Source organism: Balaenoptera physalus (assembly GCF_965194825.1).
Source record: "Balaenoptera physalus genome assembly, contig: SUPER_5_unloc_1, whole genome shotgun sequence".
NCBI classification, from domain to species: domain Eukaryota; kingdom Metazoa; phylum Chordata; class Mammalia; order Artiodactyla; family Balaenopteridae; genus Balaenoptera; species Balaenoptera physalus.
In genome coordinates, this window is record NW_028126538.1 from 588,588 (window position 1) to 610,459 (window position 21,872).

Sequence of the window (21,872 nt, forward strand, 5' to 3'; positions counted from 1 at the left end):
CTAACAATGAGATGCTCATGTATGGTCCTTTCATGTAGTCAATCCTTGGTAATGTTTTTCCCTCTCCTGTGACGCTGGAAAGGATTCCTAACAAGTTGATCCAAAAATCAGCTTTCTTTGTCAACATAATGGTATCCTTTCAAACTCACATTTATAGACTTTGCAAGCTGGAAAGAAGAATAAAGCTTAGATCCTGGTAAGGAAATCTGTCCCCAGAGGACTGAGTTGGGTCACAGTGAATTAGAAGTAGAATCCAGAGCCCCTAGCTTCCATTCCTGGCCCCTGTCCTTCTGCTATCAGCCGCAGGTGCAGCCACAGCTGCTTGGGACACGGCCAGCTCACCCTCCTCTACACTTCTGTGCGATCAGGGCTCCCTCTGGATAGCTCTAAATTATCTGCGTTGGGAGAGGAGGAATGAGCAGACACGATTCTTCTGAGGTTAAGTTTCCTTGGAACGTTCTGGGTGATGTTTTTCTAAAGCTCCATCTCAACGGTGCTGACTTCGAGGCTTAGGAGACAGTCCAGAAACGCACTGGTTAGCGGAGAATTTGCCACAAACAGCTGCGTGGCCGATGGGCCGCGCAGTGGCGGCGCACTACTGTATACTAACCAGCCCCCAAACCATTTATTCATCATCTAATAGGCATTATTTGAGCACCTACTGTGTGTCTGGCTGCAAGCTGTCCAATAAGGAGTTGAGCGGCTCAGGGCTTTGTGACCACCTAGAGGGGTGGGATAGGGAGGGTGGGAGGGAGACGCAAGAGGGAGGGGATATGGGGATATATGTATACGTATAGCTGATTCACTTTGTTATACAGCAGCAACTGACACACCACATTGTAAAACAATTATACTCCAATAAAGGTGTTTTATAAAAAAAAAAAAAGAGTTGAGCGGCTGCCTGCAACACCACCCCCTCCCCCCCCCGCCCCGGCCAGGCCCAAGGAGCCATAGGAACCTGGAGACACAGGGACTTGTGATTCTCAACTCAGATCTGGCCTTAGCTTGTGTTGCGACCTGGGGCAAGTATTGTAAATCCTCCAGCCCGTAGCTTCAAAGCAAAAAGAAGTCTTTTCAAAAGGGAAGGGTATTTCTGGGAACCGGAGAAACACACAACAACAGCTGCAGAAGTGCTGTGAGCCCCTTTGCAGGCTCCCTGACCCGGGAGCCACCGCTCACCCACCCGCGGGCGGAGGCTGCACGCTGCCTGCCGAGCAGGCTGCCCCGTCCGGCCCCTGGGAGCCCGGGCAGCGGAGGCCCAGGGGGCGCCTTTCTCTTTAAGAGCCCCGCAGGCGATCCTGATTGGCTGTAGCTATGCGGGTCTTTCTTCCCAGCTCCCTCCCTCGGAGCGCTCCCACCCCCGCCGCTTTCTCGGCTTTTTCCACGCCCCCTCCCCCCACCCCCCTGCGTCCCCTCCAGCCCCTGGCGCTCACCTCCAGTTCCTCGCCGCAGAGTTCAGCCCCGGCAGCGGTAGGGGCGACTCGCTAGCAGTAGATGCCGGGCGCCAAGATTTGCATCCTTAAGCCGCGCTGAACGCCAGAAGAAGAGAGAAGGAAGCAGAGAAGCCCGGGGAAGGCGGGGACGGGAGGTGCGGAAATCCCCTCCTAAAAGGCAGAAGCCGTCGCCCCCACCAGAGAGCTCCGCGCCGGCTGCTCGCCTGCTTGCTGCCGCTGCCACGAGCGCCCGCCTCTCCCCAGCCATGCCAGGCCCGGCCGCCAACGAGGGGAAGGTCCCCTTCCGCACCGCCAAGGAGGAAATCCGTGTGGGCTTCGGGGTTGAGGGCTCGGAGGGCGGCGGCGGCGGCCGGGAGAAGCCCGGCGCGCGCGGGCGGCGGCAGGACATCGTCTGGAGGAACGTCTTCCTGATGAGCCTGCTCCACTTGGGGGCCGTGTACTCCCTGGCGCTCATCCCCAAAGCCCAGCCGCTCACTCTGCTGTGGGGTAAGTCCGGCCGGCGGCCCCTGCGCCCGGGGCACCGAGGCGAGGCGGCGGCGGGGCGCGCGGGGGCGCGGGTCGCCGCTGGCTTCGGGCGGTGTGGAGCCCCCCTCCGCTCTTCGCTCGCCTCCCCACCACGCGCCCCGGCCCCCCGGCCTGCAGTCGTCCGGCCTTTGGTACAGGCAGGTATTTCTGTGCTGGTATTTTCAACTTCTGCCTCCTCCGCTGTCTGCTTGAGTAGGTGCCTTTGGCGGCTCCTGGACGGACTCGGGGCCCTTCGGCGCCACCGCTGTGCGCAGAGGCGCACCGGCTGAACCCGGGTTCCAGGGCGGGGAGACCGATGGGATGATTGTGTCGCCCAGGCGGGTCCCAGCGGCGCTCCTTTCTGCCGCCCTTCGGCTTCTCAGTCTCCTCTGTGGGCCACGGACCTTGGGGCCGAGTTCAGGACAAGAAAGGGAGTTGCAGCGGGGGTGGAGAGACCCGGCACCGGATCAGTCTTGATGTTCGCGCAGGAGATGGAAGACACCAGTTCCCTTCCTGCCCGGTCAAGGCCCCCATCCCTGCCCGCTCCGTGATCTCTTGTGCCCAGCTGCACTTCTAAGGTCCCAGAAGTTTCTCGGCGAGCACACCAACCCCGCGGCGAGAACGCTCTGCTCCCCAGCACAAAGCTTAGACCGTGGCAGAGCAGATCCCCTCTGGGACCTATCCCTTCTGACCAGTGCCTGTCTGTCACCGCACCTGTAGCTCTCCCTCTCGCCACCCTCTTTCCTAGCACCCGCAACCCTGCCGGCATGGGAGGGAGCCCAGGAGCCCCCCCCCCAATGCCCCCCACCTCCCGGGGCCCGGGGGCCGAGTGCCTGCCCTACGTGACTCCAGTGGCTGACCTCAGAACCACTTCCAACACCCCCTGCCCCAGCAACTGGTTTTGGCCTCAGTCCCTGCAGTGGCCACATTAGCCGGGACAAAAGGCGCTGGCCTTGATATCCTGGGCTGAGAGTTGGACGAGATGATCCAAGAAGCCCTTTCAGCTCTCCTTTCCGAGATCGCCAAGGAACGGGGGCAGGAGAAACACAACCTACTTTTATTCCCAGAGGGGAAGAGGAAGGAAGAAAATAAGAAAACCTCTTTCTGCAAGGCGTCTTATTTAGCATAGTGCCAGCTCCAAATGCCTGAGTTCATAATGGGGCCGCTCGTTTCCAAGCCTTCCCCTGAAACTCTGCAGTCCCTGCTCTCGGAAGCAAACTCTTCCAGAAGATGGGGGCCTCTTAGGGGAGTGTGGCTGAGCAGAGCTGAGGAATGATGAGAGGGGCGGGGCGTCTGTGGGCATCTGTGAAGCCTCCCAGAGCCCCCTAAGCTTCGGGTAACCTCCCTGCTCAGCCCTCCCCTGCTCAGTACACCGCCTCAATTCAGTGTCCTTTCCACCATCTTCTTTACTGTTATGTGTTGGTTTCATTCTCCCTGTCTTCCTTCTTCCTTTACTTCCAGATGACTAGATCGTGAGATGCTCAGTCATTGCTTCATGGACACACTCCCCCCACCTGCCAACCAAAACCCTTATTACCCTGGATCCTCCAGGGAGCTGCTCCCTCTCCACCCCACTCCTTCTCCCTGCAGGGGCAGGACTGTGCCTTTGGACTTCAGAGCTCACCTGCCTCCAGGGGATTGGGGCTTAGCTTTAATAGCCCAGTGTCAGAGAGCTCAGGGAGAAGTGAGCACTTAAAATATTGTCTTACATGCCTGGAGCTCCACAGACCCACAGGCTCCATCCCTTACAGCCACCCACCTGCTGGTTCTGGCATCCCACCAGGAGCCACAAGGACAAGGCCTCCTCTCCAGGTTTGCCAGTCACCTCTGCCCTTTCCAGGCCACTCACTGTGGTGGAGACAGAATCTTTCTTCTGAAAGACCTCGGCCAGAAGACACCGTCCTCGGCCTCAAAATCCTTTAGCTTCCCCGGAGAAGTCAACACACTGCAGGACTCTGGGTTCCCCTTTGTGGGTGATGTTGCCAAGCCCATCCTTGTGCCTTCCTGCATAGTCTATTGCCTTAGCTACTTTTCATCAGTTCCATTCCCTGAATCTTGATTCACTTCCTACCTGGGTTTCATTGCTGCCCCCCTCCAAAAAACAAACAAACAGAAAAAGAGCCGACAGTGGTGGATATTGTAGTTTCAAGATTCAAACTTGTGACTTAGAAACATTCCAAGTAAGTGAATGTTATCTGATGGATAGCTTGTGAGAGAAGAAGTGAGGGAGAGAGACAGCTAAGATCAGTGTGCTGATGGCTAGAATCTATAGGGAGACTGTTGATCAGGGTTATTTTCATTGAAAGCCCTGGTGCCTTGAGCTTCAAATTTCTCCCCACTGGATGCCCTTTTCATCATCTCTCCCACTGGCTCTGTGTAGTGTTCGGACTGAGTTCATGCACCAGTGGGCTGTTCGTCCACTTCAGGGACCTGAGTTGTCAAGGCAGTAGGCTTAACTAGCCCATCTATTATTGCTTGCCACCCTCCACCCCAGGTATGGTTGCCCTGGAAACAGGAGGCATCCATGCAGAGCACCCAGCAGAGGATGTTTTAGGTGTTCAGTTGTGCGAAGAGTAATTTGCGTGGCAGTAAAATGTCATCCGTGAAAGATCCCATCAAGTTGTTCAGTCCAGACCTCCTCCACTGCCTCACTCCCCACCTTTTTATGACTCTCCTTGGGCCCAGAGCAAGTTGTTTTCTCTTCTTACCCTTGCAGTTTTCTGAGTGGGCAGGCTGTCAGAACGGAATGCTCTTGGTGCCCACAGGTCCTGAGGGATGAGTTTATGACTTTTGAGCACAGAACACGCCCTCCAGCTGGAGGAAAAATCTTCACCTGAAGCCTTGAGCTCACAAAAGTGCCTGCTTTGAGGGTTTTTGGCCAAAGGGGCAGTTCGTTCATGCCCTGACTCCCAAGACGAGTGGAATAGGGGAGTGAGGAGCTGCAGCTGTGGTGTCGAGGTCAGAGTCCTGGTGCCCCTTCCCAGCAGCTTTGCCCTGTCTCCAGGCATTCTGGCCACTGGTTTCCAAAAACATGAGGGACTTTTCTGGTTTCCCTTGAAATGTCATCCGAGTCCCCTAAATATGCCTTGGTGACATCATGACCATTTCAGTGACAGTATCAGGCATGCAAAACACTAACATGCCCTGCTCCCTTCCATCTTGCCCCAGGGCAAATGTGACCATTGCTAAGGAAGAGACAGGATTCTCTGGTGCCCTTCAGGTTGCTGGCACACAGCCTATGGCGAGGAATCTGAGCGGTGGCAGGAATTGACGAGGCAGTCTAGCAGGAGGGAGGGTCAGGAGAGGCTGGGGTGTGGAAGGTACTGGTCCATCAGTCAGATTCTGTCCAATTCGGAGAGTTGCCCAAAGATGAGCTGTCTTCTGTCAGGCCTTGGGTAACCTGAATCCACACCTTCGATGGTCCTGATGTCTTTGTTGGGCTTCTTTTTCCACCAAATCCCTAACATTGTTGACGCCCTCCCAGAATGCGTGGCCATGGACTTCTGTTTTACCTCCCGGTTTTCTAGGGTGAGCACAGCTCAGAAGAGAAACAACTGAGAATGTGAATCCCTGCTCTCCTACTTACGTACCAGCTGCATGGCCTTGGGCAAATGAACATTTCCAGACCTCAGCTTTCTCACCTGTAAAATGGGTATATCAATACTTCTTGCTCATGAGGCTGTGAGAATTAAATTCGATAATAGGTGTAAACTACTTAGCACAGTGCCTGGACCTTGGCTGATGTCCAGTAATTGTTAGCTGCTCTTATTATTATTGGTCCTGATACTGGCTTTTTTTCTTTACTAGAAGGAAAAAAGGCCGTCTTGCAGCACAATCAATTCTACAAAGCTGGCACACAACATGGCTTCGTTGCCTCTCTTGCATAGAAAAGATTGCTTTGGCTTGGGAAACAAGGGTTCTTTCTCAAAGTCTCCAAAGAGAAATGAACACAGATCCCCCTGTCCCTCCTCCCTCCCTCATTCCCTTCTCTTTCATCCTCTCTTCCTCCTATTTTCCTCCAGAAGGCCATTATTTTGTAAAGAAGAATCTTTTTGTTCAGCTGATAACTCACCTGGTCTTTAGTGTTTTCTTTGGGGCTTTTTGAGCAGAGCCAGTTAAATTGCTGTAAAAACAGGGCCAAATCATTTCTCCTAAATGTCTTAGGGTCTCAGTTTTGACTTTTTTCCCCGTTTCTGTCTCCTTGAATCATCTTTTTTTTATTTTTTTTTTAAATGGGAATTATTTATTTATTTATTTATGGCTGTGTTGGGTCTTCGTTTCTGTGCGAGGGCTTTCTCTAGTTGTGGCAATCGGGGGCCACCCTTCATCACGGTGCGCGGGCCTCTCACTAGCAAGGCCTCTCTTGTTGCAGAGCACAGGCTCCAGATGCGCAGGCTCAGTAATTGTGGCCCAAGGGCCCAGCCGCTCCTCCGCGGCATGTGGGATCTTCCCGGACCAGGGCTCGAACCCGTGTCCCCTGCATTGGCAGGCAGATTCTCAACCACTGCGCCACCAGGGAAGCCCCATTCTTTTTTTTTTTTTAAATCTTTAACGCTCAAACTACTAAAAAACTGAAAAACATAAATGAATCTTCCTTTTAAATCTTGTAATTCCCAGCCCATGGTTGCAACTCTTGCATTTTTAATAACCAGGCAAGCACTAAGAGCCCTACCCAAGGCTGGGTGGAGTGCAGCGAAACCCGAGAGAATGGTGTGCTTTTGCTGGCTTAATAGTCCCAACAAGTATAAGTATAGGTTGAGGTTAACATTATTAACTCGGTTTTTTTCTAACACTGGTCAAGGTCACTGCCAACTGCACTGTCATCCTGAAATGTGAAGTCGCTCTGCAGAGTGGCAACCAGAGCGGGAATCCCAGCATTGCCACTTAGTTCAAATTCTGGCAGGCCCCTTTCCAGTGTGAGAGCCTTGGTTTCCTGGTCTCTGAAATAGGGATGGTAATACTGATCTGAAAGTTGTTTTAAGAATCAGGGCAGGGCTTCCCTGGTGGCGCAGTGCTTGAGAATCTGCCTGCCAATGCGGGGGACACGGGTTCGAGCCCTGGTCTGGGAGGATCCCACATGCCGCGGAGCGGCTGGGCCCGTGAGCCACAATTACTGAGCCTGCGCGTCTGGAGCCTGTGCTCCGCAATAAGAGAGGCCGCGATAGTGAGAGGCCCGCGCACCGCGATGAAGAGTGGCCCCCGCTTGCCACAACTAGAGAAAGCCCTCGCACAGAAACAAAGACCCAACACAGCCATAAATAAATAAATAAATAAATAAATAAATAAATAAAAGCTTTATTAAAAAAAAAAGAATCGGGGCAAATGTCAAACTGGTGCCAGAGGATAGACATGCAGTGCTCTCTGTTACTACCAACCCCACCGTGGGCCAGGCATCAGGGAACCTGCAGGGCTTCCGTGTCTGTTTGTCTGGGACTTGGAGTTCTTGTGGCTCAAATATAAAGCATAGCCTTTAAATCTAAATAGATTATCCTGACCTCATGTAACATTTAGTTCTCATCTTGTCCTGATTTGTGTATTGTATAACATCATAATAATTGCTTGGAAAAGTCACTGAGAGATTTACAAAAGGGTGACACAGTCATGGTGGTTTCCCTGAATTTTTATAAAAGGCAACATCGTCTTTGGTTGGCATTATTCTTGTTGAGCATTTATTTTGACATTCTGTAGTCTCTGGTGTGCAGTCTCGCCATCCCTCTGCTGTGACATGTCCTGCTTCTGTGGAAGTGCCACCCTGGGGTTAAGAGTATGGACGTTAGAGTCAGAGGATCTGGGTTCAAGGCCCAGCCCCCCAGCTATAGCCTTGGGCAGATCGCTCACCCCCCGTAGCCTCAGCGTCCCCAGCTGCACAGTGAGAAGAGCGGTACAACCAGCAGCATGTCGCAGCTGGAGTGAAAGGAACGGGAGTGAGGCACTTGGCCCTCGGTGCTTCCCTTCGCGCCTTCCCTTCCTTTAGCTCCCCCTTTGGTGGCTGGGACTTGTTCCGGCTACCCCCCAGTTGTCAGAAAGCCCTGGTCAGGGGTAAAGCAGTTGCTTTCTGACTTTGTTTTCCCTGGCAATGGGTTGGTGGCCATCCCAGCAGGGACCCGCTATCCTCCTTCATCAGCGTCTGCCGTTTGTTCACTCTGAGTGTGAACGGCCACGAGAGAGCCTCACAGTTGCACGTGCAGTCACATATTCACTTGTCCACTAATTCATTCATTCTTTTCCTTTTCAACTATTGTCAAAACATATCAGAATCACTTGGGGATCTTTTAAAATATTCAGAAGCCTGGGCGCCCCCCCCACCCGGACCTACTGCACTGGAATCTCTAGGAGTGAGGTCCTGGCTTTTTTGAAAAAGGCATTAAGGTGTTTCTGATGCAGAGCGGGGCTGAGAACCATTATTTAATTCCCTTATCCATATTCAGTTATGCTTATTACTCACCCATTACTTGCCAGGCACCGACACCATCCCTGACTTCACGGCACTTAAGGCCAGTTGGAGAGACAGACGGGTGCACAGGTGAGAACCGCCAAGGCAGCATGAGCTGCAGGTGCCAGCCTGGGGGAGTTGGGGGGGCTTCCCGGGGGAGGAGGTGGCTGGACTGAGCCTCCAGGAGGCCCGAGGCTGGCTGGCCAAGGGGTTTGGGTGAGATGGCACTGTAGCCACAGGCTACAGAGCTCCCCAGGGGAGAGGGGAGAGCCAGTCAAGGACCTGGTGGTTCAGCGAGGCTGAAGGTGATCAGGGTCCAGATCCAGGGCAGGAAGATTCAAGAGGACCAGGAAGACTGGGAGGAGATCAGGCTTTCGGAGGGGCTGCCCTGCAGCCTCTACCTGCCTCTCACCTCCTCTCACCCATCACACACACCAGTGGCTCTTGGTGTATAACTTCTAGACCAGACACATGGCAGCGGGATGAGTGAGTCTGAAGATTTTCGGGAAGGACCCTGAGGCAGACGCCTTGGAGCAGGTGTGCAGTGGGGCCGGGCACCTCCCTCAGGCTGGCCAGAGCTGAGGGAGAGCTAGAAATAATGTCTCAGCTGGGCCTTTGATCTCACAGATTCAGGGGTATTGTCCCAGGACTAAATTACTAAAATGCCCCAAGGGTATAATAGCACAGGCATACCAGACCCAGGGCTCTCTCCTCCTCCTGTGTTCCTCTTTCCTCTGTTTCTCAAAGGTACAGGTGTGTAGGGGAGTTCTTCTCACCTCACTTCCTCCCTTGAACCTGAGCTTAAACAGCTGGTTCTCACTACCCTCCTCAATGTCCTCCTTCCCATTTCTGCAGCTTATTACGGAGGGCTCTGTGGGTCCCTGCAGGCTGTGGTCCAGCAACATCACCTGGGAGCTTGTTAAAAAGAAAGACTCTCAGACCCCACCCTGGACCTATTGAATCACTACCTGCACTGATAAGGTCTCCAGGTGACCCATCTGCAGTGAACTTAGAGAATCACTCCCTCAAGTCAGGCCATAGGCCGACGGGTCAGAGAAGCTGCACATGGGTGGGATTTGGCAACTCTTTCTTTTTCCGTTTAATGGCCTCCTCCCCTCCTGCCTCCTTGTAGCTTATTTTAGAACATGTCGGGATCCTGCTTCTCTTGCCAACAAAAGGCTGTTGCTAAAATCTTTCAGCCGGCAGCAGTGATGTTTAATTCATGGGCTAGAAAATTAATTTTATTTTCATGAGTAGAGCTGGAGAAAAATAACAGGAAGTCTCTGTGCATGGCCCTTGGGAATTCAGCATGTCTGTTTAACTGGTAAAACAGTTAACAGTTCATTTACCAGATGAACTGGTAAAGGCGAGGGGGCCTCAGGAAAGGGCCACCTTCCACAAAGGATGCTTTTGGCTGCAAGTAGCACAAAACTCAACTTAGGATGGCTTAAAAGATGAGGAAAATTTCTAATTTCACTGGTAGGTAATCCTAAGGTAGGGCACTTGTGGGATGACTCAGTAATAACATCAAAGTGCAGGTTTCATTTCTGCCATGGTGGCCTTGTGGAATTTAGTTTTCCTTGTGGTTACAAGATGGCTGCCAGAGTTCCAGGAGTTACAACAGTGTCCTACAGAAGAAGAGAGAGGCTGCCCCTTCCTGAAGTCTCATCAGAGAGAAACTCTCTCCTGGTCATCTCACAGCTGATGTCTCCTCAAGTCTCACTTGCAGGATTGTGTCCCAAGTCCCTTGTTAAACCATCACTGGCAAGGGATTCAGGATAATCAGTGTTAGCCACTGAGCCACATGCCACATGAGGCGGGGGTTAAGAGCCAAACAAAACCCAGGCTCTGGGGGAAGGGAGAAGAGGGCATGGCTGCTGGGACAGCCAACACCTCTGCTCCAGGGCCTGCCTTTACTCCCTCTCATGACCTTCCCTCTTTGGTGTCACCTCCATTCCCTGGAAAGGCTCTGATTTCATATTTTAGCACGCTCTTCCCCTCTACTCCCTACCCGCTCCGCTTGTCTCCAGTCCTGCTGTCATTTCAGCGAGTTGTAAATGTCTGCCTTTTCCATGAGGCTCTGAGCTCTCCCATGGCACATCTGCCTCCCCAGAGCCTGGCAATGGCCTCTGCTCAACATACACTGTGCTGGGGGAATGGATGCAGGAGGAGACGAATGAATGAGTTTAATCTTTGTGTGGCCTTTCTTTCTAAGGAAAGTTTTCATGTTGTTTCTTAACTTTAAAGATGTTTTTGCCCCTGTAAGAGAACTTTCCATGTGATTTTGGGGAAAGGACTGGGGAGAGAGAAGCCTTTCTCAGTGCCCCAGGAATCTGCATGCCCCTCTGCACCCGTGTCCATCTGGGAGTCACCCTGACCTCAGTGGGGAGCTTGCAGAATTCTCTATCACTCCTCTGGGTTTTTATGCGGTGAGACGGGGCTGGGGAAGGTTGCTCTGGGCACAGGGAAGTGTTAAATGCTTTGTGGGAGAATGGATTTAAAAAGAAAAAGATGGACAGTGAGTGACTTAGAATGTGTTCTTTACCAAGCTTTTCCATGGTGACACACTTTCCTCAGACTGATGAATGGTTTTCTTGGCTGGTCATTGTCTTCATCGTTCAGGTGACGCAGAACGTCAGTGATGACGTCACGGTCAGATTTCTGTTCTCTTGCCTCAAATTTTACTTAAAAGGGCATTTAAAAGTCCACTTAAAAAAAAAGTCCACTTAATCTCACCCAGCAGGTACTCTTTTTTTAAAAAAAATTAATTTATTTATTCATTTTTGGCTGCGTTGGGATTTCGCTGCTGCACGCGGGCTTTCTCTAGTTGCGGCGAGCCAGGGCTACTCTTCATTGCGGTGCGTGGGCTTCTCACTTCGGTGGCTTCTCTTGTTGCGGAGCACGGGCTCTAGGCGCGCGAGCCTCAGTAGTTGTGGCGCACGGGCTTGGTTGCTCTGCGGCATGTGGGATCCTCCTGGACCAGGGCTCGAACCCGTGTCTCCTGCATTGGCAGGCGGCTTCCCAACCATTGCGCTGTCAGGGAAGCCCTGCCCTTAAAATGGGAAAAAAAAAAAAAAAAATCAAATACCAGTGGACTTGGAAATGAAGAGTTACAAGAATAGAGTTTAGAACTCAGGTTTAAATTTGTTTTCTTCCTGTATCACTGTCTGTTGTATGCATACCATCATGCCCTGGCAATTTGGCTGTATGGGTTTTAGCTCGGTTCCCTAAAGAGACAATGGCTGTAAATGCAGCCTGTGACCTGAATGAGCAAGGCCATCTCCCAAAGCATCCTCCACCTCATCGTCAAAAAACATTTATCAAGCAGGCAATTAATTTGCTATGGTCTTGAGCCAGGCACTGTGTAAAAAAACAGAGACCTGGTCTCTACCCTCCTACCTTTTATAACTCAGAGGAACAGCTGTGATTTTCCCCAAGTAGTGTATCCAACTTAATGTTCTCTTGGCATGAGTAGAAGTGGAAAATACTCTTACTTCTTTAAAAGTTCTATGCATGAAATTAGAAATGAATTTCTAAAATGTAACTTTCCTGGAGTAGTTTGTCGGTTCCCTCCTCTAATAAATACATTCATAAGAAGCTTTTGCAGATGGTTACAATGAAGATCGTCTCTATTCTCAGCCTGTGAGTCACTGGAGTGTCCCTGAAAGCATTTGTTTTGCCCTAGAGTCTCTATAAGCAAAAGAAGGTATTTATTAGCAAGTGTGAATAATGCCCACATATCTCCCCCTCCCATCTCCCACCTCCAAATCCATTGTGTTTGGCTCCCTAGCTCCTGACAAGTGGGTGAGTCATTAACATTTTTGAGCTCTGCTTGAATTACTCCAGGGTCTTGACTCCATCTGGAGCTACCCTCTGAGCATAGACTGGGTATGAACCTAAACTTGGCAGAGCTCCCAGGAGGGTTGGAATAAACCATAGTTATTAGAGCTAATATTCCTTCCTGCACAGAGCTGGTAGTCAGTCAGTGTTCGCCCAGTGGTTAAAATCATTGGATAACTGTGCCTTCCCTGGTGCTCCTGGAATTCCCAACAATCCAAGAGCTAAAGGGCCAATACCTGGCTCAGCTGCAGGGCTTAAATCTAAAAATAAATCTGTTCTGATTGGTTTTGATTGGTTGGTGCCCTTGTGGGTTGTCAGTTTTTTTTTAATTGAAGTATAGTTGATTTACAATATTGTGTTACTTTCACATATACAGCAAAGTAATTTGGAGATACATATATATATATATATATATATATATATATTCCTTTTTTGATTCTTTTCCATTATAGGTTATTATAAGATATGGAATATAGTTCCCTATGGTGTACTCAAATATTTTTAATATCATCTCTGCATATGCATTTTCTTGTTATCATATGATTCATATAATCTTCAGCTTCTATCCTTTTCTATTTTAACTGAATGAGAACTTTGAAAAAATCAGTCAGTCATTCTGGCTTAAATTTATATCCTAAATCATGTAAGGAAAGGTATTAGGGCCCAATCTAAGTTCTGGGGTTGAAAGTAAATCACCTGTCCTAATAAAAACTTCTTTTGTGATAGAGGCAATGTGTGTCTAAAAGGTGATGTTTATTTTCTAGTTTATAATTGCCTTTATGTAAGATTCCGCCCGAAAGATTTGATATTAATCATCAGAAAAAAATAACATTGGAAAAGTCAGATTGTGAAGGTGTATCGCTAAGTGTTGGGAGTTGGGAGGACAGAACGTGGAGGACCTTACCGCTAATCCAGGCGGTACTCCTAGCTCACAGGTCATTGCCCGTGATGTTGTGGACGGTGTCTAGGCTCCCAGCAGCCCAGGGTCGGTGCCACTCAAACCATACCTGAGGCTTGGTACAGGGAATCGTTTTAATGATAGAAAATTTCAAACATACATAAAAGTAAAGAGAATGGAGTCTCTATCCCCACACCCACCCCTCACCTGGGGATTTTTTTTTTTTTTGGTAACTTTTTACTTTGATATATAATTTCAGATACATAGAACAGTTGTAAGAACAGTACAGGGAACTCCCATTTACTCTACGCAGACTGAACAATTTCCATCTTATCCCATTGGCTTTATCATATTCTCTATGTGTATATGTATACATATGTGTGACTACTATTTTTTCTGAGCCATTTGAGAATAAGTCAGAGATATTGTGTCCTTTTATCTCTAAATACTTCAGTATGTATTTCCTAACAATAAGAATACAACCACAGTACAATGTTCAAAACCAGGAGTTTAACCTTGATATTATCTTTTTTTTTTTTGCGATGCCCAGCAGCATATGGGATCGTAATTCACCCACCAGGAATGGAACTGGCCCCCACTGCTTTGGAAGCACAGAGTCTTAACCACTGGACCACCAGGGAAGTCCCAACTTTTTGATATTATCTAATCCACAGTGGATAGCCGAATGTCATCAGGTACCCTAGCAATGTCCTTTATAGCTTCCCCCCCCCCTTCGGATTAGATTGAAGCAAATTCAAGACAATTGCATCTGTATATACTTAAGTATCCAGTATTAGTTGGGGTAATTCTGGCTACATCGTCCTCATGGAAAACCTCGGGGGCCACCTTTCCCCTACCAACTGCCCCCAGCTCTTTGCGGGAAAACATTTGTGAGGGGCAGTTTTCAGAAGCGGGAAGGGGTAGAAACTGAGAAGCAGACATAGGTAATGAGCGAGGCAGTAGTTCTCAGGCTGGTCTGCGGACTGTGTATTGGGGGTCATCTGAGTTGCTCGTGCAACGTGCAGATCAGGGGGCTCTACCCAGACGGGAGCTCCACCCAGGCCCTACAGGATGAGAACCTCTGGGAGCGACCCGGACTCTGCATTTTAACAGGTGCCACGGGTAGCTCTTATACCCTGTGGGTTGGAGGTGCTCTGACCCGGAGGCAGGTGACCTGGGAGTGATGCTGTGTCCCTAGCAGTTTAATGTCACATCCCCACACACGTGCCCCGTCTCAGAACAGGTGCAAGGCTGTTACATTGCCTCCAATTCCACTAGCCCGAGATTCCTTAGGGTTGATAAGAGGCAGCATTTGGGGAATGGGAATAGCTGCAGGGGCTCCTCTCTCAGCACACAGCTTCTTACACAGGGCTGAGCCCGAGGGGGTGGGAGTTTCACTGGAGAGAGGAGAGTTAAAGCGGAAGGAGAACCTGTGATCGGACCGGACCCGGACCCGGAATGCTTTGTGGTGTGGAGTGAGCTTGTTTCCCCGGGGCGGGGTGGGGGTAGGTGCTTGGGTCATCCCTGGGGTGGAAGGCTGTTCAGAAGAGGTGAAAAAAACTCAGGAGAAAGCCTCAAACAAACAGCCCTAGGCAGAAACCTCCACCTGCTTGGAAGAGGGCCCTGAAACCTTTCTTAGGACTGCGGAGGGGACTCAGGTGCGGCAGCCAACTGCGTAGCCTCAGCGCCTCCCCTGCCCGATCTTCCCCTCCGGGAAGGCAGCCCCAGTACGAGTAGCGGTGGCATCATTATTATCGCTCCCAGGACCAGACAGCGAGTTGGTGCAGGAAATCCGCTGTATAGACGTGACCGCGTTCAGGAAACGTGTCCATTCAAAGAATGGAGGTCGGTGGAGCCCTTCTCTCGGGCCCCTTTCATCTCTGAGGGTCGGGGCTTTCCAGTCGTCTTCATTTGCTGAGGAGCAAATACTTCTTAGACCAGGCAGGCGGGGAGGCAGTGCAGCTCTGCCTGGGACAAGGCACACTTTAGGGGCGTCCTGGACCTAGGCTCCTCTGCTACCTGAGATATAAGGACCCTTGTAAATGATTCTGACCCACCAAGAGATGACAACCATTGGGGAGACGCTCTAGATGTTCACTGTGCATCCGATGGGCGGCAGTGGGCTTAATTCTAACCTGCATCCTGTCAATGTGGCCACGTGACAAAGGTGACCACGTGACACAGGGGACCACCCTCACCTAGGACAGTAATCCAAGTGGCTGTTTCAGTCCCTCCCGCTGTTGAATTTTCCTCTCCGTTCTCTTGAAAAGGCGCTGCGCTCTCCAAGTCCCTCTCCATTTTAGCACGAGTGGTTCTCAAGCTGTAGCTCGTGCCAGTTTAGATCTCGGGGCTCATTCAGCCTTGCTCAGGGGAGCCGGGCTGGGTTTCTCTCATTCAGAGATAAGTGTGAAGAGGCAGCCGAGAGCCTTCCAAACCCAGGCAGGCGTGGAGTCTTCACAGAGAAAGAGAGATGCAAAGTCCTGAAAGCAGAGCTCGCATTGGTGCTGTGCCCAGACTGCACGATGTGTGGGAGCAGCTCCCGGAGAAGCAAACAGACAGGTGGGCCTCCTTGGCCCCCTGGGGCTGCCAGGTCCTTCTTCAGTCTAAAGGCTGGAGGCAAGAGTCTGGACTCAGATATAACTTTGCTGATTAGCAAAAGTTCTAATCTCCCAAGTCTCTCCCTGGTCAGGGCCATTCCTAGTGGACATGAATTGGGTTTATGAAAAAAGTATTTGAAAGTGCCAAGGAGGTTCCCGCACCGTCGTGATGATGCTGAGTAGGCAGATTGATGTTCTGATGTGTACCCGGGTTCAGGAGCAAGGGAGGGAGCACTTCTGGGGTGCGCTTTTCCACCTGCTTGGAGGCAGGCAGGTGGAGAGATTTAGATGACTAATTAACTTGTGTTTTGCACACATTTATGAACATGTGCCCAGCATGGGCCTGGGAATACACAGGTGAGCAAGCTGTCATTCCTGACCACAAAATGCTCACGATCTAGAAGAGGAGACAGACCTAGGAGAATTGTAACTCAGTGTGATGAATACGAGGACTGAAGTGGGCCTGAGGTGCAGGGATGGCTAGAGGAGGTGGGTGTTGTAACTGTTTTAATCCACACAACAATAATCCTACAGGGCCTTAATGTCTTCACGGCTGTTCTGAACAACAGCAAAACTTTGCAAAAAAATTATTTCATAACTAAGTAGAGGGTAAGCTTAACCCAATGAATGCATTTGGTGGCAAAATCTGACCTAAACTGTTTATCCTTTTTAGTCTGAATGTTCGTATTGATGTGTTGTGTGACAGACCCACCATGGGTATTACTATAATGCATAGGCACTCTATTACCTTTATCAAATCTGAACAATTCTGAACCTTGAAGCACATCTGACCCTTGGGTTTCGATGAGGGACTGTGGACTTGTCCTGGTATCGTCTGCATTTTGCATCTGAGGAGGCAGAATGCAGGGCGGACTCATTTGCCCAAGATCCAGAGCTGGTAAGGGGCAGTCAGGCCTTGCGAGAATGTCCTTCTGATGCCTGAGCCCTGCTGGACACCCTCAGGTGACACTGCCTTGAGAGGCACCGACTTACACAGCAGTGGTTTGGGCACCGGGCTCATGGGTGTCTCTGGAGTGGGGATGGATCGGATAGCATTGCCCAGGGATGTACCCAGGTGGCCGTGACGGGGATGTGGGTGTCAGTCTCCCCCTTGGCCCGGGCTCATCCACCTCACTCTGGTGGTAGTCAGATCCTATTTAACAGGGAATGGGGATTTTGTGCCTCTCTGCCCACAAGATATGCTGTTGCCATGTCAAAATCTGTCCGCCACCACACCCCGCCCAGGTTATCTCTCACTGCTTCTTGTCTCCATTCTTTGAACATTTTGTTCCCATCACTGGGTTCTGGTCTGTTACCCCTAAGGTCTCTTCAACCAGTGGGAAAGAGGTACTTGTTAATAATTCTGGTGTTTTTTAGGTTGGCCCCACGATCAGCTTTGTGTACAGGCAGGAAGTAGCCAACAGGGAGAAGTGATTTTAGGGACACAGGCCTTAAACAGCCTTCAAATTACCTTCCTTAGCTGTCCTAGCAATTGGAGCAGGGGTTCTGGGCTGAGGCTGGATGCCTCAGGGGTTTCATGAGCCCCCGAAATAGGTTTTGGGTGTGTTGGCGTTTTTCTTCCATTGGATTCTCAGCAGAGCCTGTGACTTTAAAAAGGTTAAGTGCTGCTGGGTTGGAGTGAGGCTCATTAAGCATGTCAGCATTTCCCAAAAGGATAAACAGTAAATGAGTGTTCATTTATATACTCTCTTCCATTATCCTGTCGTGTATCTATAGTCAATATGATCACTTTCATGCTTTAGTTAATAGCTAGGATAATTAACCCTTGGTAGGCTGAAAGGAAAACTTGGGAGCTTCTGGATTCAATAGGCTTTTATGGGGTAGGTCTACCTGGAGTCCCCCAAATGAGGGATCCCCTTGGATTGTGGCACAACCCAAGGACAAAAAACAAAGGGTGTTTTTCATCACTTTGCTTACTTCATAATTTTGCCAGGTCTTCTCATCACGAGGGAAGCAGTGGTGGTTCCTCCAAGGGCCTTTCCCTGCCTCCGCTTAGCTCTGCTTGTTAAACACACCCCGGTGATAAGAATCTAAGGAGGTAGTGCATGATTTTCCTCTTGCTGCTGTAACAAATTATCACAAAGTTAGTGACTTACAGCAAAACAAATTTATAAACTTACAGTTCCATAGGTTAGAAGTCCGACACAGTTCTCACTGGGTTAAAATCAAGGTGTCAACAGGGCGACATTCCTTTCTGGAGGCTCTAGGGGAGACTCTTTTCCCTTGCCTTTTCCAGCTTCTGGAGGCTGCCTGCATTTCTTGGCTCATGGCCCCTTGTTCTGTCTTCAAAGCCAGGCGCTATCTTCGACCTAGAGGTCAAGTCCTTCTCACATAGCATCACTCTGACCTCCTCTTCTGATTCTCTTCCACTTTTAAGGACCCTTGTGGTTACATTGGTCCCACTTGGACAATTCGGGATAATCTCATCTTTGAAGTCAGCTGATTAGCAACCTTAATTCCATCTGTAACCTTACTTCCCCTTTGCCATGTAATGTAACATATTCACAGGTACCAGGGACTAGGACGTGGACATCTTTGGGACATCATGCCTACCACACCCAGACACCAAAGAAAACTAATCTGCATTAATTCCTTTGGTTATTATAAGTACCACCTGGACAGAAACACTCAGTTATGTATAACCTTCCTTCGAGGAGAGCTTGTCCTTGTGAGAGGCATATCAAAGGGTCACGACATTGCAAGTTCTCTGACCTCATCCTCCCCTTCCTGGGACTGGGGGGAATGTCTGGCCATCCCACAGGTTGTGACCAACTTTCCAGGAATAGCCCTGGAGCATGTAGCCCTCTTAGGGACCTTCTAAAGGATGTGTTGATGCTAACGTTTGACTGCCCACCTCTGGCTAGTCCCAGGGGTGACGTATGTTAGCAAAAATTGGCTGGAGGCAGCTTAGGGTCTTGAAACCATCAGATAAACATTTTATTAGGGATGTGTGTGAGGAGAGATTCCTGGCCTGTCTGGAATATAATTTATGATTGTGTGTGCAGTGTGTGAGCAGGGATGAGAGGACAGAGATGGGAAAACAGAAACCCAACAGTAACATTAGCCACAGAAACAGGTGCAAATCTATGCAGGAAAATGCAGAGGGGAAAAAAGCCCCTGGTCATTTGACTTGTGTCACATGAAAATGGCAGCAAGACCTTGGAGGGTAGGATGTTCAGGGGGAAAAGGAGTCTCAAGCCAGTAGCAGCATCTTTCCAGGCAGAGGGGCTTTGTCTTGGTGAGGAGATATTGGCTAATTGCATGGATCTGGGGCTTTTGTTGGTTTTGTTTTGGTTCCAAACGGTGGTCGGAAAAGCATCTCTTACAGTGACTGTGTGCAGCCCTGGCCCTGCACAAAGTCCTGAGACTGGGGACAGGGAAGGCAGGGAGAAGGTGACCAAGCAACTTTCCCAGAAGCAGGACCAGCTACATAATTTACAGGGCTGGGTGTAAAATGAAAATACAGGGCCCTTGTTCAATAATTATCAAGAATTTCAAGATGGTGGTGGCAGAGTATTTAGCCAAGCATGGGGCCCTCCTACGGCCTTGCGTTCTCACACTGGTCACACACCATGAAGCATGAAGTGGCCACTGCCCAGGGCAACGTTCCCTGTGTGTGTCCTTGGCTCTCTCTGATATCACGAGTGATGTTTGAGGCCTCTTTCCCAGGGAGTTAGCAGGACCATGGGCCTTGGCCCTGAGGACTTGCTTTCATATCATAGAACTTGTCTTGATTGCACTGGATATTTGATGCTGCTTGACAGGTACTTTGCTCCATCTGGGGGGAGCCCACATTCCAGGGGCAGGAAGCAAGAGGGGCGAGGAAGAGAAACTTGGGACTCTTAGAGCCTTCCCTTCCGGCGGTGTGACCTCAGACAAGCAACTTAGATCCTCCCCATCCCTATGGAGTGTGAGAAAATATTTGCAAATCACGTGTCTAAAAAGAAGTTAATATCCAAAGTATACAAGGAGCTCATACAACTCAGTAGCAAAAACACCATATAACACAATTTAAAAGTTGGCAAAGGACCTAAAAAGACATTTTTCCAAAGATGACAAACATTTGGGGAACAGGTATAGGAAAAGGTGATTCACATCACCAGTCATCAGGGAAATGCAAATCAAAACCACAATGAGATATCACCTCACACCTGTTAGTATGTGTATTATGAAAAAGACAAGAGATAAATGCCGGTGAGGATGTGGAGAAAAGGGAATCTGTGTGCACTGTTTTGGGGAATGTAAATTGGTACAACCAGTACTGAAAACAGTATGGAGATTCCTCAAGAAAATAAAATTAGAATACCATGTGATCCAGCAACTCCACTTCTGGTCATATAGCAAAAAGAAACAATATTTTTTTAGGAGTTCCCCGGCTGTCCAGTGGTTAAGACTTCGTGCTCTCACTGCTGAGGGGAGGGCCTGGGTTCAATCCGAGGTTGGGGAACTAAGATCCCACAAGCCACGTGGTACGGGAAAAAAACAAAAACAAAAACAAAAACAAACTTTGAAATGTTATTCACAGTAATGGTATGGAAAGAACCTGCCTGTCTCTCACAGATGAATGGATAAACAAAATCTGATACATACACACACACACACACACACACACACAAATATACATATATAACATACACAATGGGATATTATTCAGCCTTAAAGTAAATCCTTACACTTGCAAGAACATGAATGAGCCTGGAGAACATTATGCTAAGTGAAATAAGCCTGATGGAGAAAAGACAAATGCTGCACGGTATCACTTATGTGAGGAATCTAAAAAAAAAGTTGGAATCATAGAAACACAGAGCAGAAATTGTTGCCTGCAGTTGGGCATGGGGGGAAATGGGAACACGCTGGTAAATGGATACAAATTTTCAGTTATAACATGAGGGATAAAATGAAGGAATAAGGTCTGAGGAGCTAATGTGTAACATGGGGACTAACTGATGATGCTGTATTCTGTAACTGAAAATTTCTGAGAGAGTAGAATTTGTGTCCTCACACACAAAAAGTAAATATATGACAGGTGATGGGTATGTGAATTAACTTGATTGTGAGAATCCTTTCACAATATATACGTATATCAAATAATCACATTTTATGTTTTAGATATATTACAGTTTTGTCAGTTATGCCTCAAAATAGCTGTAGAAAGAGGAAAACGATCAACAAAATTGACAAAACTAGTTAGATTGACTATTAAAAAAAAAGAGATAAGAACAAAATATGTAAAATCAGAAATGAAGAAAGGGACATTACTACCAATTTTGTAGAGATAAAAAGGCTTACAATAGAGTACTATTGACAGTTGTAGACCAACAAATTTGATAACTTAGATGAAATGAACACATTCCTAGAAACACACATCGTACCAAGAAATACAAAATCTGAACAGATCTAGAAGTTAAGATATGGAATCAGTTATCAAAAATCTCCCAACAACTGAACGCCCAGCACCAGGTATCTTCATGGTGAATTCTACCAACAACTTAAAGAAGAATTAACACCAATCCTTCTCAAGTTCTTCCAAACAATTTAAGAGGAGAGAATGTATCTTCACTCATTCTATGAGGTTAACATTACATCAATTACAAACCTAAAGACACTACAAGAAAAGTACAGTACAGACCAATATCCCTTATGAATACTGATGCAAAAACCCTTTAAAATAATAAGAGACAGAACAGCCCATTATAAGGATTATACATCATGACCAAATGGGATTTATTCTTGCAAGGCAAGGTTGGTTCAACATATGAAAATCAATCAATGTAGTATAGCACATAAACAGATTGAAGGGACTAAACTCCATGTGATCATCTTAATTGATGCAGAAAAAACATTTGACAAAATTCAATGCCATATTATGATTAAAAAAAAAAAAAAAAACTCAACAAACCAGGAATACAAGTTGATGACTTCAACATAACAAAGGTCACAGATAGAAAACCAACAGCTATTATATTCAGTGGTGAAATCTTTCTCCCTAAGATCAGGAACAAAGGAAGGATGCCTGTTGTCACCACTTCTATTCAGCAAAGTACTGGAATTCCTCGCCAAATACATAAGGCAAGATAAAAAATAAAACGCATCTAAATCGGAAAGGAAGAAATAAAATTGTATTT

At 48.7% G+C, this 21,872-nt stretch overlaps 1 protein-coding gene and 1 long non-coding RNA gene across 5 annotated transcripts; one reads left to right on the plus strand and one right to left on the minus strand.

Moving 5' to 3' along the window:
- Positions 1–1,403: 1,403 nt before the first annotated feature.
- On the plus strand, positions 1,404–13,782 carry LOC309662163 (stearoyl-CoA desaturase 5-like). Of its 3 annotated transcripts, none has more exons than XR_014264552.1 (2): positions 1,404–1,940; positions 13,683–13,782. XR_014264552.1 is itself a non-coding variant. In XM_082478870.1 (2 exons), the coding sequence occupies exons 1-2, from the start codon at positions 1,700–1,702 to the stop codon at positions 3,425–3,427; spliced, it is 249 nt and encodes an 82-aa protein (XP_082334996.1). In that variant the 5' UTR covers positions 1,404–1,699; the 3' UTR covers positions 3,428–3,443. The 3 variants fall into 3 exon arrangements, 1 of the variants encoding a protein (XP_082334996.1); XR_014264553.1 differs by having other exon boundaries at positions 13,680–13,773; XM_082478870.1 differs by lacking the exon at positions 13,683–13,782 and adding an exon at positions 3,420–3,443.
- On the minus strand, positions 11,441–20,047 carry LOC309662165. Of its 2 annotated transcripts, XR_014264562.1 has the most exons (5): positions 19,457–20,047; positions 17,665–17,810; positions 14,861–15,148; positions 13,136–13,244; positions 11,441–12,081 (listed from the first exon to the last, which is right to left on the minus strand). It is a non-coding gene; the product is annotated as an uncharacterized lncRNA (long non-coding RNA). The 2 variants fall into 2 exon arrangements; XR_014264563.1 differs by lacking the exon at positions 14,861–15,148 and having other exon boundaries at positions 11,442–12,081.
- Between the last annotated feature and the right edge of the window lie 1,825 nt (positions 20,048–21,872).

Bases quoted from the DNA above. Each gene is read 5' to 3' on its own strand.
- LOC309662163 (XM_082478870.1), top strand. From the start codon at position 1,700: ATGCCAGGCCCGGCCGCCAACGAGGGGAAGGTCCCCTTCCGCACCGCC.